General features: G+C 39.7%; 1 protein-coding gene across 1 annotated transcript in view; it reads right to left on the minus strand.

Annotated features, from left to right (window-relative positions):
• Positions 1 to 16844, minus strand: part of HBS1L (HBS1 like translational GTPase) — a 41998-nt gene that overhangs the window by 3932 nt on the left and 21222 nt on the right. Inside the window, exons 5-16 of the mRNA XM_081855321.1 lie at positions 14287 to 14395; positions 12029 to 12273; positions 11750 to 11915; positions 10135 to 10252; positions 9451 to 9597; positions 9006 to 9080; positions 7828 to 7945; positions 7629 to 7697; positions 6308 to 6412; positions 4252 to 4342; positions 2542 to 2650; positions 1203 to 1303 (exon numbers count right to left, since the gene is read on the minus strand). Coding sequence (XP_081711447.1) covers positions 1203 to 1303; positions 2542 to 2650; positions 4252 to 4342; positions 6308 to 6412; positions 7629 to 7697; positions 7828 to 7945; positions 9006 to 9080; positions 9451 to 9597; positions 10135 to 10252; positions 11750 to 11915; positions 12029 to 12273; positions 14287 to 14395 — 1453 coding nt within the window. The remainder of the gene's footprint in view (positions 1 to 1202; positions 1304 to 2541; positions 2651 to 4251; positions 4343 to 6307; positions 6413 to 7628; positions 7698 to 7827; positions 7946 to 9005; positions 9081 to 9450; positions 9598 to 10134; positions 10253 to 11749; positions 11916 to 12028; positions 12274 to 14286; positions 14396 to 16844) is intronic.

Here is a 16844-nt window from a genome sequence, read left to right on the forward strand (position 1 = left end):
TTGGTCTCTAAGGTGCTACTGGACAATTTCATGTGTTTTTTTTAATTTATTTATTAGGATTGCATTGGTTAGAATTACTGAGCTTACTTTGGAGAATTTAGCAGTACCCATGAAAACCATTTATTGACAGGGCTTGCTTCAAAAAGACAGGAGTGGTCACACTGTGATCACAGCTGTGTTTTTTATTCATAAAATAATTTGATTTTAAAAATAATGGTTTCCTGGCTTGAAGCACAAGTACAGAAACTTAAGCACAAAAGGGGCTAATAGCACATTAAACAGACCATCTTCTCCACATGCCCTGGACTTTATTGTGGAATAGGGGGAATGAGAATGTTGGAGAGGAAGAGTTGATTTATACAGTAAGAGGAACCTAAGCCTTCAGGATCCAGCCTACCTAGAAGGAGACTGGGGAGAACAAAGAAGAAAGATTCATATGTAAAATACTGGCTTTCCTGATCTCACAAGAGCCAAGAGACAGCAAAAATAAGGAAGTTGGAAAGAAGTCATACAGTTAAGACTTTTACCTGCCTTGGGGGGGGGGGGGCAAAGAACTGGATTTCCACTATAACCTTGAGGTGCACCAAACCTAAGGCCAGAGTCCATATCTGAGAGGTTGGACATAGCATCATTTCACAATAAAAGCTCAGGCTAACAGAATTTTCCTAGGTCTACTTCAGTCGTATCAACCAAGTGTAATCCCACAAGGCTAAAGTACAGACACATAGTTACACCAGAGCAAGATATGCTGGCTGGCATCCATTGCCTTTGCAAGGGATCATTTTTAAATTAATTATAAATCCCATGGAGTTCAAGCAACCTAAAAAAGTTCCAGTGTTGGTATTCTCAAAATCTCTTGTTGGCACTTCTACAAGATGGAATCTCATACACAGAATTTTAAAAAAAGGCAGGAATATGATACAAGCAGAGAGAATATAAAACCAAGAATGGTACTTCAAGCACCTATCTCTCTAGAACTAAGAAAAGGCAGCCAAATGACATGCTCAGAACATCCTTAGCAACATATTTGTTAGTTTGTTTCAGAATGCTTTGAGATCTAAATGTAAGATCAACTATTTGCATTTTATCTGCCTATCTGATTATCTCTCTTCCCATTTCCACTATGCTTAACATGATAGAAATTTGAGTTGGACTTGCTATGCAACACATTTTTTACCAAAATTTCCACTTAAAATACTTACTTAGGCTTTTTCTTTGTGACTTCACCTGTACTCTTGTGAAGCACACTCAATAACCTCCTAATAGTGGCAGGCTCGCTTACAGTTTGAAAATGTAAAAGCACCTGAAACAAGAGTTTGTTTTAATTGACAACCGCCTTAAAACTATTTTCAGCAGATGACAGAACGTGAACAGGACCGAAACGCTTCTATAAATGCATTTTGCAAGCTACAAGAAGAAAGATTTTGCACGTATAGCTGGGAAAGGTTCAGAAAAGGATAACCAGAATACTCAAGGGGTTGGAGCAACTAACCTCTAAGAGGAAGGGTTACAACATTTGAGGTTTTTTAGTTTAGAGAAAAGGCAAGTAAGGGAGAGGGACAGGACAGAGACATATAAAACTATGTATGCATGGTGCGAAGAAGGTGGATAGGGAAAAATTTTCCTCCCTCATCAAGTTATCCAAGGCAGATGAATGTTGGATAATTCAGGACAAAGGGAAGTACCTTGTCACACAGCACGCAGTTAAACTATGGAATTTGCTCCCACAAGAGATAGTGATTGCCACCAAGTTGGATGGCTTTAAAAGGCAATCAATTGCTACTAACTATGACAGCTAGGTTCTATCCCCATTGCTGGAGGTAGTATGCCTCTGAATAATTATTGTTGGGAATTATAGGTATGGGAGAGTGTTCAGGTTCGACATGTGGGCTTCCTATGGCCACCTGATTCTGCACTGTTAGACCAGAGAACAGTATGAAACAAAGCAGTTGCATTTGCTAAATGACCTCCGTGTGTAAACACAACTTGCCTTTCTTCTCTTTTTCCATGGGTCGCTGCCCTCCCCAAATCTACCCTGAAAGATCCCCCAGAATACATTTAGGGGGTGCATGGGGTGAGTGGAGGGGAGTTCTGTTGCGCAGTCAGAAATCCTTGCACTAATGTAAATACTTTTTTGGCTACCACCCAGAGTTCTGGACTAGATGGATATTTGACTTGATCCAAGAGGCTTTTCTTATGAACTCCTTACAATGTTAACCAAAACTGTCTCTTGATTTAATTGTGCAGTCCACATGTGGCCATCTTTCTGTCTCTCAGTCTCAAGTAGTGCTTTTGCCTACTATCTTAACCCATGATTTTGAACCTTCAAAATACCACTGTAATGAATACAGCCAATCTTCTTCAAGAGCAGCATTTCAAGATGTATTCTCTGCTTTAGGATGTGTGCAGCAAAGCAGGTACACATCACTGTGCAGTACATATAGAATGAATCTAATTAAAAAGCAGGCATGTGCATGAGTGATAAAATGCTAAAACACAGAACGTAAGGTCTTCAGAAAACAAAGACAGTGCCACACTTACAGGGAATCCTTTGGTGATAGGAACTTCAATATTGAAGATGAGGATCCGAGCTCTGAAACGCATGCAAGCTTTAATAGGTTCCTTGGGGCAACAAAATATGCACGCAACACTGCAAGAGAGATTGTGAAGAAACAAATCAGGCTAAGTGCATCTGGGTTTTAAATGTGGTAACACCAAGAGGCATGCTTAGATGACAAACTAACATGGAGACTGCATCAATTCCCACTGTCATCCTTTGGCCTATACCAGGCTGATGCTTTCCCACAGTGATCAATCCTATTTGTGTGTCCAGACTGTGCCAGGGTGAGGTTTGCCCTGAGTTGGGCTGGATAGGATTGGCAGCAGCAGTGCTACCAACAGGTACCCTAGAAGTAATATTTATTACTGTTTGGGGATTGCTAGCTCTTCTAAAGTGCACACACATTCTGTTAGGCAGGAGGAGATATGGAAGTGGTTATTTTATGTATGTTTGGGTAGCACATTGCTTTCTACCATATTGTCCCAAATGCTCTACAAAATTTCACATACATAAAACAAAGCAGAGAGTAGGAGTTTGCTATGGGTTCTCCAAGTAATTTTTAGTGTGATGTGTGGAGGAAGGTGATGCTATTTGTTCACAACATTATAAGTCAGGCAGAATTATGGCTTACTGAGCTTTCAGCAGCAGTCTTCTTAACTCCTTTCCCCTCTCTCTAGCTACTTAGTCCATCATGACTAATACGAACAGTGATCACCATGTCAAGATCACTAAATCTCTTTATTTTCTCATCTCCATAAGTCAAATAATATAGATTCAGTCATTCATTCCACTAATTGGTAACAAGTACAGAGAATCTCTGAGGGTGCAATCCTAACCCCATTTATCTGGGAGTAAGACCCACTGAAATCAAAAGGGTTTCCTCCTGAGCAAATATGGTTATGATCATGCTATTTAATATCAAGTGACCCATTCTCCTGCTTCTCTCCTTCACACATACCCAGCACCACCAAACTGAATTAACCAGTTAAGATTCCCTTAGTATGTCAACTCCAGTACTGCTCTACATAGTAAACTCCAATGGTGCTTGTTTTTATGGAGATTAGTACCTTAATGTAGAGTGCCACTTTTAGCTCTTGTCCGTCCCGTCCCCCCGACACACACACACACACACACATATTTATTTGGAAGAAGACAAGCGCTAACTCTTCCTTGGTCATCACAGTCTCTTCAATACTTTCTGCCAAATTTAACCCCTTTCTGCTTCTTTTTTGAGCCCCATCTTCTTTTGACTGGTCTATCTCAGTCAAACAGCAGTCACATTGTACTGTTTCTGTTCCTTACAGTACCAAGTGTACTAGTAGTGTTAAAATAACTGTTGTTCAGTAGCAGCAAAGATTTTTTTAAAAAATAAAACCCAATGTTATACGCAATCTATCTGAGCACTCTTTTGCCTCCCAAAACTCCAGATGAATATACCAACAAATCGTTATGCCTGGCCCTTATTCATTTTTTTAACCCAACAATTGCCTGACTGTGATCAAGACCACTGCCAGTTTCACATCGTCTATTGCATGCAGGCTAGGTGATTTGCAGTTCTCTTGCTATCCAGGTAGCAAGCCTCCCACACCCTCCCTCCCCAACCGGTAAACCACTGATTATCAACTGCAACGGTTAGAAAGCTTCATGTTAAATATAAACCGTTGCTTAGGCAAAGTCTTTTCTGTACTCACTTGATTTTGATGATATCCATGCCAGTCAAAGTGAGAATAACGTGATCTCCTGCTGCAGCCCAATCCACTGGTTCATCATGTAGGGCAATTCCTAGAAATGAGTAAAACCAGAACTAAACAGTGAACTACCTTGGTTTAACTGCTACAAACAGCTCTGTTTTTGCCAGTTCTGCTGCATCAACCACGACTCATCAGTTTTCAGTATGAATGAGGTGATAGTAAAAGCTGTTGACTAAAACCTCAGACAGCTTTTCTTCTCGGGAACTACCATCATCTAAAGTCACCTTGCCTTACGGAGTGAGTTTTCTGCAAGTCAATGTTCAGCTATATGCCTGTCACACTGCACAGGTGTCACAATTTTGAAAGTATGACTGCACAAGAATTTAAGAAGGAATTTATTATTTATGGTACAAGCACACTGTCTGCAAACTTTTAAAAATCTCGGTCGTACCTGCTTTCATTTTTCACCAAATGAGTTTTTGTTTGCTTTCGACGTAATGGTGAAACAAATGGGTATGCTATGAAGCATACTAAACTCTGTACTAAATCATATGTATGAGTTACTGAAGAATTCCTGAGCTTATATGCTGATGGCTAAATGCATGAACATCTAGAGCTTTGAAGCATTCATATGGTTGTTGGAAACCGTAACTGGGAAAAGGAGGCAAATTTGGAAAAAGTGTTCTGGAAATGCTGTACTTAATTTGAAAGTACTAAACTTTCAGAAAAAGCACTATACTGTCATATTAATTTAATGCTTGATTTTACAAAGTTATTGCCTCATATTTGGGATATACATAAAGCAAACCCAAACCAATAATAATGCCTTGTCCATTAAAACCATATAATTGTTCAGTTTAATCTACAATAAAAATATTCTGCAAGTTGTGAAAACCAATAAAGTATAAGCTTGGAATGCAGTCCAGCTATACACACATACACACTGACTCAGCTAATTATAATGGAAATTAATATTGCTTTGCAATGTGACTTCTGTAAAGAATATTTTAAGTAGCAATCCTATACAAGAAATAATGTTAAATGAAATAAACTGAATCCTGACTACTAGGATTATTTTCTCACAAATGTTGAAGTATTACAGTCTGAAAAAGGCTGCTTAGAGAAATCTCTATATCACTTTCTCTCCCTCCCTGTCTATAGCATTCTTACTATGCCAGCTATTAGTGGAAAGTTCAACAGTAACATGACAGCAGCTATATTATTGTTTCATTCTAATAACTGATATAATGCAAATTATTTAAGTACTTCCATACGACCTTTCAACCTAAGGAAATTTTAAACTTTAAAAATGTGTATATAAACACACAACCTGCAATAAAAATTACAAAATATCCAGTAACAATATCTTACTAATGAAATCAAATAGCAGCAATTAAAACAGCTGCAAGGAGTGAGCATAAAACTGGGTCATATAAAACAACCAAGAGGAGCATAAAGATGCCAGCAAAATGAAAAGCTTGATGAAGGGGTGGGGAGGGGAATTACCACCTTACATTCAATAGAGGGAAAGCAAATCAAACATATCTAGATAGGGAATTGCACAACTGGGTGTTGCAACTGGGTGCCTTCCATTGCCACCAGCCACATTCAATCAGAAGGCAGCAGGATGTGGGGCAATACCTCTAAAATGATGACAATAGTGAACAGGTTTTTGTAGAAGCATGCCATTCAATATCTTGGCTCTAACCACCCACCCACCCAAAGTGGAAGCCAATGAAGATGGGGGTGTAGGGGGGTGAAATATGCTTCAATAAATGTAAGAGTGGTGCAGTAATCCAATACTGATGTCACCATGGCAGTTAATGGTTTCTGCTTTATCCAGGAATGCATGCAGCTGCTGCAAAAGTGCTCTTGGCCACAGCTGCTTTCTGGGCCTCCAGGAGCAGAGCTGCTCTCAAGCAACACTCACAGTTCAGCAGAAGGAATCACCCAATTTTCTTGGAGGTTTTCACATGCAACAGTGTAGATTAACACATTCTAAAGCTGCCTGCAGGGTAACCCAAAGGGAGATCATCCATCAGCCTCTATACTATACCTTTTACAGTGCAAGTTTCATTAGGAGGCATCGCTAGCAGTCGATCTCCAACTTGAACATATCCTGCTTCAATTTTACCAGTCACACAAAATCCTGATCCTTGATCTGCAACAAAAACGTTGGTTGGAGACAGCAAAAGTATCATGCAACTTCTCTGAAGGTTGCACCACCAGAGATGCAATTTTTGATAAGATAAAAATAGTTGCACAATTGATTTTACATTGTAATGCAAAGCGAGTCTTTGATTTTATCAGTAAAACAAATCTCAAACACTGCAATAAGAAAACAATAACCATCCAACCAGTAAGTTTTCGATTTGAAAAATGTACTCAAATATATTATGTTCCGTTGGGCTACCTATTGTGCTTCAGTGGTTTTAAAACTATTTTCTCACCAAACCTACAAATATGTGACTGGCTGGAGATGTTAAAACAGAGGGATTATGCTGGCACTAGGTTGCCACTCCAGCACCAAGAACTGTACTCTTCTGCAAGCACAGTTCTCAGTTCAGTTGGGGATTCATAGTGGATGCAGAATGAGTAGGGAGGAGGGTGGGACGAAAACTTGAATTAGTTGGCTCTGCCTGCCATTGGCTCCAGCTCCTCCTACTACTGCCCACTTTGCTTTCCATCCTACCAGTCCCAATGGGCAACAGCTGCCACTGCATACACAGAATCTTTATTCAATGTGTGCCTAACCATTATTGGAGAACCAGGGTGGAAATTCTTTCAGGACACTTTTGTTCTGCCCTCTCTACGATGAAAGTATTAGGGATGGGGAGTGGGAGACACATCCTAGATTCAAAAACCATTATAGGTGCCAACGTTCCCATGTGCCGACACAGCTGCTGAACTCAGCAGGTGTTTATTTATTTTCACTTAACAGAATGTATAGACTGCTGTAGCAAAGAAAAATCTAAGCCATTTACATTAAAAGTTTAAAGTACTTATTTGAAAAACGCAGAAAAAAATCAACAAAATTTAAAAACAAGTACATTGAAAATACAGATAAGAACAAATGAACTTAATAAAAGTTACAAGAAGTCTGGCCAATTCTCCAAATTTAAGAACTGCAGTGATAGAAAAGACATTTATAATTGTGGATACTGTGTGTTGCACTACTGCAACAAGCTATGCAATGACCCTGCTACACCAGTACATGCACTTCAGTCAGTAATGAAAAGCAGGATATTACCTATTCTAAGTAACATTTCTAGATTAGTTTTTTTAAATAAATATTTTTAGGAAATTTGCTCACCAGTGAAGGGAAATTGCATGACAGAAATTTTATTTTTTTTAATACTTAAAGAAAACTTACTAACCTTTAAAAACATCCGATACACATAATCTGAATGGTTTCTCCACTGATCTTTGAGGTGGCTTGAAAGAATCTGTAAATAAACCAATGTGCTCTGTGAATAGCTATGTCCTTTACAGCAAGCGATATTAATTTTTCTTTACTGCATTTCCCCAGCTGTGTACTGAATCTGTTCTAAAAATCTTACAGAAGTAAACACATACCTATTTGTTCTAACAAGCATTTTCCTTCATACCACTTGGTCAGCTCACTCGCTTGACTTCTTGTGACAAGATTTTCACCACCAAGCCCACTTGTAGGTATATAAGCTACGTCCGACTCCTGGTTGAGAGAAGTGTTTAATTTGCAGCGTGAAATTGGAAAGCAACTTTTCCAGCATTATAAGTAGTATTTCTAAGCTTTTGAAACTCAAACTAAGATTCTTCTTGTGGAAGATAGAAAGCTAATGCTACTTAATCAGTTACTGAAGCTAATTAATAAGTCCTGCACTTCACAGAATATCGAAGGAGAAAGTAACACCTATAGCAATTTGATCCTTTCATGACATCACTGTATAGAACATCTCTCGCATACACATCCCCACACACCTTGAACTGACCAATAACAATTCCCTTCACACCTCACAAAAGGCAGGGCTCAATAAATCTATTGGTCTTCTCACCAGTGACAAAGGGCCTCTCCCTCACCTTGCAAGCCTTGCTGTAAAGCTTGGCTTGGCTTAAACTCTCTCTCCATCCCCTGCTCACCACGGAGGAAAGGAAAGGTGCTCTCTTTCATAAGCTGGGCTTCCACAAAAAGCATCAGCACTGCCTCACTGCTACTACTGCAAAAACTGAGAGGGAAGGGAAAGAAACCACACCCAGGATGGGTAGTCTCTTTCCCTTCAATTTAGTTTTTTTCAGAAAGCAGCAGCAAAATGCCAGCGGCGCTTCTCTAAAAGTTCAACTCTCTGGAGAAAAAAAAAATACTACTCATTTCCTCCACAGACAACATGGACAAGAGGAAAGGACGCTCTTGTTCTGTAATTTTTTCTTTTGAAGACAGCATTGAAGTTGAAGTATTGCTCTCCCAAGCAGTAGAAGTGGATATAAAACATCTGTCAGTGGAAAAGCAGAGGACTAGAATTCTAGTTCATTAAAAAGGAATTCTTGGCAGTCGGTAGCAAATTAAAGTATCAGCCCTTTGAAGAGCCAGCATAATTTTCAAGTAATAATTAGCCAGTCACCAGAAATTTTGTCACAGCCCTATCACATATCATATCCACACATTTAGAATGGGGCAATAGCATTTTGTGACCTTTCCTGTACCCATAGCAGTGGATATAGTCATTGAAAACTCAGACTTTTAATCAGTCACTTGAATTCTATATCATTTTCTTTACCTTAAAGCCAGCTTGCTTCAGGAACTGCCCGAGCTTACTGACAATCTCCCGAAATCTTTCCTGTTGCCAATTGACCTAAAATAAACACATAATATATCACCAAGGAAAGATAAAGTACAAACACCATTCTTAACACAAGTGAAAATTATCTCTTGCCAAGAAGTAACATTAACAGTAAGACACCCCACCGAAAAATAATTATAAAATAATAAGGTAACCCAGTAGAAAGAACACTGAGTGCTGAAAGAATCAAGAAAATCTTCATTTAAGTGTCAGCTAAGCCAATAAAACACTTTGTACGTGTACCATTTTTTTCACAGAATTTCATCAATCTAGAATTCAACAAAATATTAGTTTCCTTGGAAAATAACCAAGCTCCATTTGTAACAACTTGTGTGTTCTCTTCTTGCAGAAAATAAATTTTAAGAAAGTCAAGGGAAAATACCTGGTCCATTTTATTGACAGCAACTGCCAACTGTGTGACTCCAAGAGATCGAACCAATAGTCCATGTTCTCGTGTTTGCCCACCAGTCTCAAATCCTGCTTCAAACTCCCCTCTGCTGGCATCCACCACTAATATAGCCACATCAGCCTAAGGAAGAATAATTGTTACACAGTATTTCTTGGCATTTATTAACCATACACAGCCGAGCCTAACCACATCTGTAATTTCTTCACAAATACGCTTCCTTTCCCCCTTTATGATAAAATGCATGCATATCTGAGTCACTCCAAAAATGTAAAGCCCCAATGGCGCCCATTGTATTGATACAGTAAGAACTACAAAGCTAAGATTCGCTATGCTCTTGCACAAACAGTGGAAAATGTATGGATCTATTATATATTTGGGAAAGCTAGTGTTTGTTTGCTTTGCATTTGAACAATGCTTCTGATACAAAAAAAATTTACACAATGGTTCCTGAGATCAAGAAGCAGGTTTGTGTCTATGCTTGAAGACAGCTGGGTGCCATTTTGAATCAAGATGGCATACTGCACATTTCAAACTGCACAGATCTTAACCACTGATTTTAACCACTAAGTACTGCCAGTGAATGAACTGTTACAAAACTCAATTCAATGTGTTATCACTTCTTTTTATAGACAGGTGACGCCAATAAAAAGTCTTTACCATTGCAGCTCCTGTGATCATATTTGGAATGAAGTCTTTATGGCCAGGAGCATCCATCAATGTAATAACTTTTGTCTTTGTCTCAAATTTGGTCATACCTACATCCATTGTCACTCCCCTAAAAATAAAGCACAGGCATGAAGTGTGTCACTTACAATCCTTTCCAAAGTTTACCTTGTATTAATAAATGAGTGCTAAAAATAAACCACCTTCTTTGGGATAAGCACAAAAGAGTCTAATGTGATTATAGTGCCATTCTATGATAAAGGCACCCACAAAATAATTTTTTTAATCATGGTTACAAGAAAAAGCTATCACCAAGTTGATACAGCTAGCAATCCTGAGAAATGTGTCAATGTACGAGCTTGCAATATCAGAGGAAGCTATGAAATGAGAATGTGCTTACATGCCTGAGCACATCCAAGAATGGCCACCACACCAAAGAAGAGCAGTCTCATGGCTACTTCATCATGGAAACTAGTCATGCAATTCAGCACTAATTCTGCTACATAAGCAATGGCAACAAACAAAACCCAGTATCAATAGCTTTAGAGAAGGATATTTGCAAACTGTATGGAGCATCCGAGGTTCCCTGGAAGCTGATCACGGGTTCCTTAGTAAGAGTGAACTAACCACCACCCCCATGCAGTTATTACATCACAATCGCATCCAACTATGCACCTTCACAGGAGAATTTGGGGTATGTTCTTGAGAACTCCCCATCCATGTGGAGTACAATTATACTGCTTCATATGGAATAACACTGTGGCCCAAAAAACCAAGTGTTCACTCCATAAAATGATCCAGAATCTTGAAAAACACATATAAGGAGTGCAGAGTGAACAAGGGTTCCATGGCAGAGGCTCAGAACATATAAGTGGTCCTGTTGGATCAGACCAAAGGTCCATCTACTCCAGCATCCTGTTCGCACTGTGGCCAGCCTATGCCTGAAGGTTTGATGAGAAGGACCTGAATGTAACAGCACTCTCCCCCACTTGTGGTTCCCAACAACTACAACTGAGGCATACTATCTTAAATCGCAGAGGTAGTACGGTATGTATAGTAGCCATTAATGGTCCTAGCCCTCTTCCAACATTCAGCTTCAATAGATGGTCCTCAGTTCTAGCATTGTGAGCGGGGGGGGGGGGGGATATTTATGCTTTCTCCATGCCAGGCATAATCTTATACAGCTTTTTTCTCAGCTAAAAAGCCACAAATATTGCAACAGTTTTCTCAAGAAGTGTGGCTCCAATTCCTAAATCATTTCAGTTGCCTTTTTCTGAACCTCTTCTGATGCTATATTATTTACCAGGTGAACCATCCAGGACTAAACACAGTGTTCTAAGTGAGGTCATAAGAGATTCCTCTACAGGCAAGTCTTTGCAGAAGAGATTCCTTTTCATGCAGAAAGTTTGAATACCACAGCTTCTTTCCTCAATTCACAAGAAAGGAGAACAATTCTATCAGCATAGCATTTATTCCACTAATTTAATCGTATCTTATTCATGCTAACGGTAAACATCAATGTGCACTATTAAAAGTGCATTACAAATAATACTTCATACACACACACACACACACACACACACACACATATATATTGTATATTGCTCACCTCTCTCTCTCTTCCCCTGTCTCATCCAAGACCCATGCATAAGCAAATGATGCCTTTCCAGCTTTCTTTGATTCTTGCTCATATTTGTGCATAGTTCGTTTGTTCACATTGCCCAGAAGATACAGCAAATGACCCATGAGGGTACTTTTTCCTGCATCAACATGTCCTAAGAATAGGAAATACATGTGGGATTATCTCTGATGGACACATGTTAAAAGGCACTTGAGGGAAGAATTGTTTATGTGTATTCAGATCATTTTCACTCCGAAAAAATATTACCTATTACCACAAGGTTAAGTAGATGTTTTCCTCCTTGTCTCTTCTCCAGCTCAGCTTTCACATCTATTTGCTGTTTTGCTTTTCCGGACTTTTTCACTGAAGTTGGTGTCAAGGTTGGTTCTTCTGATACTTGAACAGTCTGGGGTGGAAAAGCTGGTTTAGGTAGAATCTCAGTAACCCCCACGTTGGCATCTCCAGCTGAGAGTCCCTTTTGTGGCACATGCCCATTCTCTTCAGTATTCACACTGGAAAAAGCAAAGAATGAACTTTAAGAGAAGAAGAGTTTCACAACTATACAGAACAAATGAGATTCATTCTTACACGTTCATCAAAACTGCAAAATAAAGGAGCAGAGGCAAACTACCAAACAGCCACAGACAGTGGGTAAATACAAACAATCATTTACTAAACAGTGACTTACTACAGTGTGAATGTCAAGCAGTTGGCAGGGCAGAGCAGAATCAGTACAGAAGGGACTCATAGCACTCTTCTTCCCTGGAGTTATGAGTAGGCACAAAATTGTGGCAAGGTGCCCTTCACCACTTGGTCAGACCATAGCCTGCCAAATTGTCCTACTCACTCTGTGCTAAGTTCTTACATAGCAAAGGGTCATCTGAACTTATCTGCTGAATAGCTTGCTTGAAATGCTGGCTTTACAAACGATAAATGGCATTCCAACTGTTGTTTGGTAGGGTACCTCCACTCACAGAAGGCTCTTTGATCCAGCTGAGACTTCTGCTAGCAGAACAGGGAAGGGGGCAATTTCTGCCAATTCTCCTTCTGTCTGCAACACCCCCCCCCCAAAAAAAAAACTGTTCCAGAATTGCGGGGAATCCTTCAGAAGAACATGGGAGATGGTGTGCAGAAAGAAAAGGAAATTGGCAAAAGTCATCTCCCTCTCCACTTCACAGATAGAAGCCTCTGCTGAAATAGAACTATAAGTCGAGAGGCACCACATGACATAAACCTCCATGTAAGCAATTTAGTGGTCCTGCGGCACACAAGGAGCTCTCCACACAGATCTTTGGATCAGGACCATGGTCTGCCAAGAGTAATTCTGAAATGCATACTTTACTCAATTACTCTCAAGAAGACACTGCTGCTACATATGCTTGAAGGCCTACCAAGAGGGGATTTGGAACTGTGTTTGTGATTCTGAGTAAGTCTGTGTATACATACACACAGAGAATCTCCAGCAAAAGTGTCAGGTATATATGCACAAGTATGCGGAGGTATAGCAGAATATAAAGAAAATTAATAATAGTGAAAGTAGTTTAAGGTGGACCACCTGTTGAACTGTTGCTCAAGAACACATCATTTACATTTGGTTCTTAACACAGGTTTGAGCCATAGCTATGAAGAGATGCTGAACATGCACACTTGCTTTATAAATTTAGAATGTAAACTATGAAGACTCCAGCAAGATACTGACCATGCAAGATTGAAGTTGCTCCATTTGTTTTAATGTAGATGTTCGATCACAATATGTGGTCATATCCATTGCCCTAAATACAAGTATATGTATGTTGCATTCAGACTATCTGTTACTTCCACTTTACTGATTTTATTTCAGAATTCCCCCTCTTCAAACCTTCAGGTATAGGTCAATTGAAATGTCTGGTTGAGAATAACTGAGTAAAGAACACATTTCAGAATTACTCTTAGCAGACCATGGCCCTGATCCAAGGGCCTGTGTAAAGAGCTCCATGTTTGCAGCAACGCCACTGGATATTTGCAGAAGCAGCCCCATGCATTCTATTACCTGCCATGCTATTTATACATGAAGAGTTATATCTGCTTGTAGGCGGCTCTTTAATCTAGCAGAGGCTTCTATCAGTGAAACAGTCGATTGTCAGAATGGCCGTGACAGGTCTACAGATGGACACCATAAAACCTCTCCTTTCCCCCTCTTTCAATCATTATACTTCAAATAACTGAGCTTGCAATAATTCAATTTGCAAAGTTGTATTTTAAACTAACCTCCAGAAAATTTTGCAGCCTGTGAAACAGATTATTTTAATGTGGCTAGCTGTTTTCTCTGTGCTACTCAGAGTGAAAGATTTTTTTTTCAAAAAAACTCACGAATGCAAGATGCCTTTTTCTGAAAGTAATTATGAGTCAAACAAGAAGCCATGCTGCTCAGTTTTGTGACATATTGACTAAATTTCTGTAAAAATAGACCCCAAAAAATCTTGATACAGGTGCACCAGTCTGAAGGAAGATGATGCCAGTATACCTTGCAAGGGGTGAAGGCTTACCATGGAACTTCAAAGCCGGTAGTTTGTCTCTTTCCAGACACAGTCATTTTGGTAACTTTTGGCACGACATCAGATTCAATTCTGTTTGTCTGGGAATCTCTGACTTTTCCTAGTAGGAGAGAAAATAATGCATATATAGCATAAGTATAGTGCAAACAGGCTTAAACTTCAGTGTAGTCCAATGTGTTATCTTGGCAGATTTAGCAACTGATAACTTTTAGCTTTCTAAAAATCAGGTTTGCTAAAAATAAAAATTTGTATAGTTGTATCCAAGTAAAAAGCTGCTTTTGTAGCAATGTACACTATACATGTGAACATTCAGAGCAGCTTATTAAAAATTTTAGCCATCCTGAGCTTTTGAAAGTGGAAGAAAAGGAAACCTAAAATTAACAAATAAAATATTTATTCTGTATCAATGCCTTCTATCTCAATAGGTGTGCCAAAAACTTGTAGCCAATGCCCATCGTATTTGGCATCCTAATAATGGAAGTTTTCTTATTTAATGGCTGGATGTTTTTGAAACTCCCCTAACTTCAAATAGGAAAGGTTCTCGTTTTTTAACCTTCTGTTAAATAACCTTCTGCTGTATTTGAGATAATATCCTTTTTAACATTTTCCTCCCCACTCTGACTTAGTTGTACTGCCCATGTTTCTCCTTTTATCAAAAGTTAAATGTAAAGCACATATAGTTATATTTGTCTGAATGCACTTATAATAGTTTCTCCCTGTATGTGTTCCCAAATAATGAGGTCCATCTTTCCAGACATTTGTTTCTTTTTGCAAACTTCTGAGTCTGTGTGTTTCTGCTGCAGTATTCTAGGTGTTTTTATTCCACTGTGGCTGATGTGGGCTTTTAAATGTGTCCTGCTTTTTCTTATTATGTTATACTGTGGTTTTATATGCATTTTATGGTTTTATATTGTAAACCACCCTGTAATCTTCAGATGAAGGGTGGTATATAATTTAATTCAAGCCAGATATTGACAGGGAAGGGGAATGACATTTTCCTAAAGGATAGGGTGAGACAGCAGTTCGCAGCTTGGCGCCACAACCAAGTGATTGCCTACTTTTATGCCATTTCAACTTTTGCAATTATCCAGTCCTTAAAAGAAATACACACATGCACAAACAAAATCTTTCAAATCCTCAGTACTGAAACATTTATTTATTTATTTATTAAGTATGTTTGACTAGGGACACGGGTGGCGCTGTGGGTTAAACCACAGAGCCTAGGACTTGCCGATCATTAGGTCGTGGTTCGAATCCCCACAACGGGGTGAGCTCCTGCTGCTCTGTCCCTGCTCCTGCCAACCTAGCAGTTCAAAAGAATATCACAGTGCAAGTACTGTGGTACCTCAGATTACATACTCTTCAGGTTACATACGCTTCAGGTTACAGACTCCAATAACCCAGAGATAGTACCTCGGGTTAAGAACTTTGCTTCAGGATAAGAACAGAAATCATGTGGCGCCGGCGCAGCAGCAGCTGGAAGCCCCATTAGGTAAAGTGGTGCTTCAGGTTAAGAACAGTTTCAGGTTAAGAACGGACCTCCGGAACGAATTAAGTACGTAACCAGAGGTACCATTGTAGATAAATAGGTATTGCTCCGCCGGGAAGGTACCGGTAAATGGCGTTTCCGTGCGCTGCTCTGGTTCGCCAGAAGCGGCTTAGTCATGCTGGCCACATGACCCGGAAGCTGTACGCCAGCTTCCTTGGCCTATAGAGCGAGATGAGCGCGCAACCCCAGAGTCGGCCACAACTGGGCCTAATGGTCAGGGGCCTCTTTACCTTTACTATGTTTGACTAATTTGCATAATTTATTCAACTTACGGAATGTAGATTTCCTTGGTTCAGAATTTATTTAATTGTCCCAGGGTACAAATAGCCTTCACAGTATTTAGTAATCTCTCCCTCTCACCCACACTCCAGTGTGCTGTACTTGGTTCTACTTTGTTAAAGCTGTGGGCTGCACTAATGGTACATTTCAAAACTAGTGAGTTTAACATGTTAACAGAATGTACTGAGCAGAGGAAGTCTTTCATCCTGCCCGTCTAACGCTGCCCTAGATTCCCTTGCCTACTGATGAACTGGGGTCATCACCTAAGTGTGTGACTAGGTATGGCCTCGCTCTACTTCGAGACGTTCAGCAACTTGCAAGCTGTTTTTGAATAATTCCCCAAGAAAGAAGAATGAGTTATTTAGAAAAAGGTTATTTCCTAAATAGAAATTACACCAGGGGGTTTCCAAGTAAAAGCCCTGTTGCTTTCAGCTGCGACTTCTTTATAAAGCTTGTGAGCCTGTACGCACACAGTAATTTCTTGTTCAAGTAAGATGTTCAGGGGCCCCAAGTAGACACACTCATGTACGGTGTGTGTGGCCAAGAACCAGGCAGGCACACTTTCAGACTGGTAGCAGTTTCCATAACTGCAGCAACCACAATAACTAAGAGCCACCTGGATCTCACAGTGCATTTGTCATACAAGCAGAGCCTCATATAGCCTGCAAAGACACACAAAATGCTCTGAGTTTGGGGGGGGGGTCCTTTGAAAATACTACAT

Source organism: Podarcis erhardii, assembly GCF_964252035.2.
Source record: "Podarcis erhardii genome assembly, chromosome: 3".
Taxonomy (NCBI): Eukaryota; Metazoa; Chordata; class Lepidosauria; order Squamata; family Lacertidae; genus Podarcis; species Podarcis erhardii.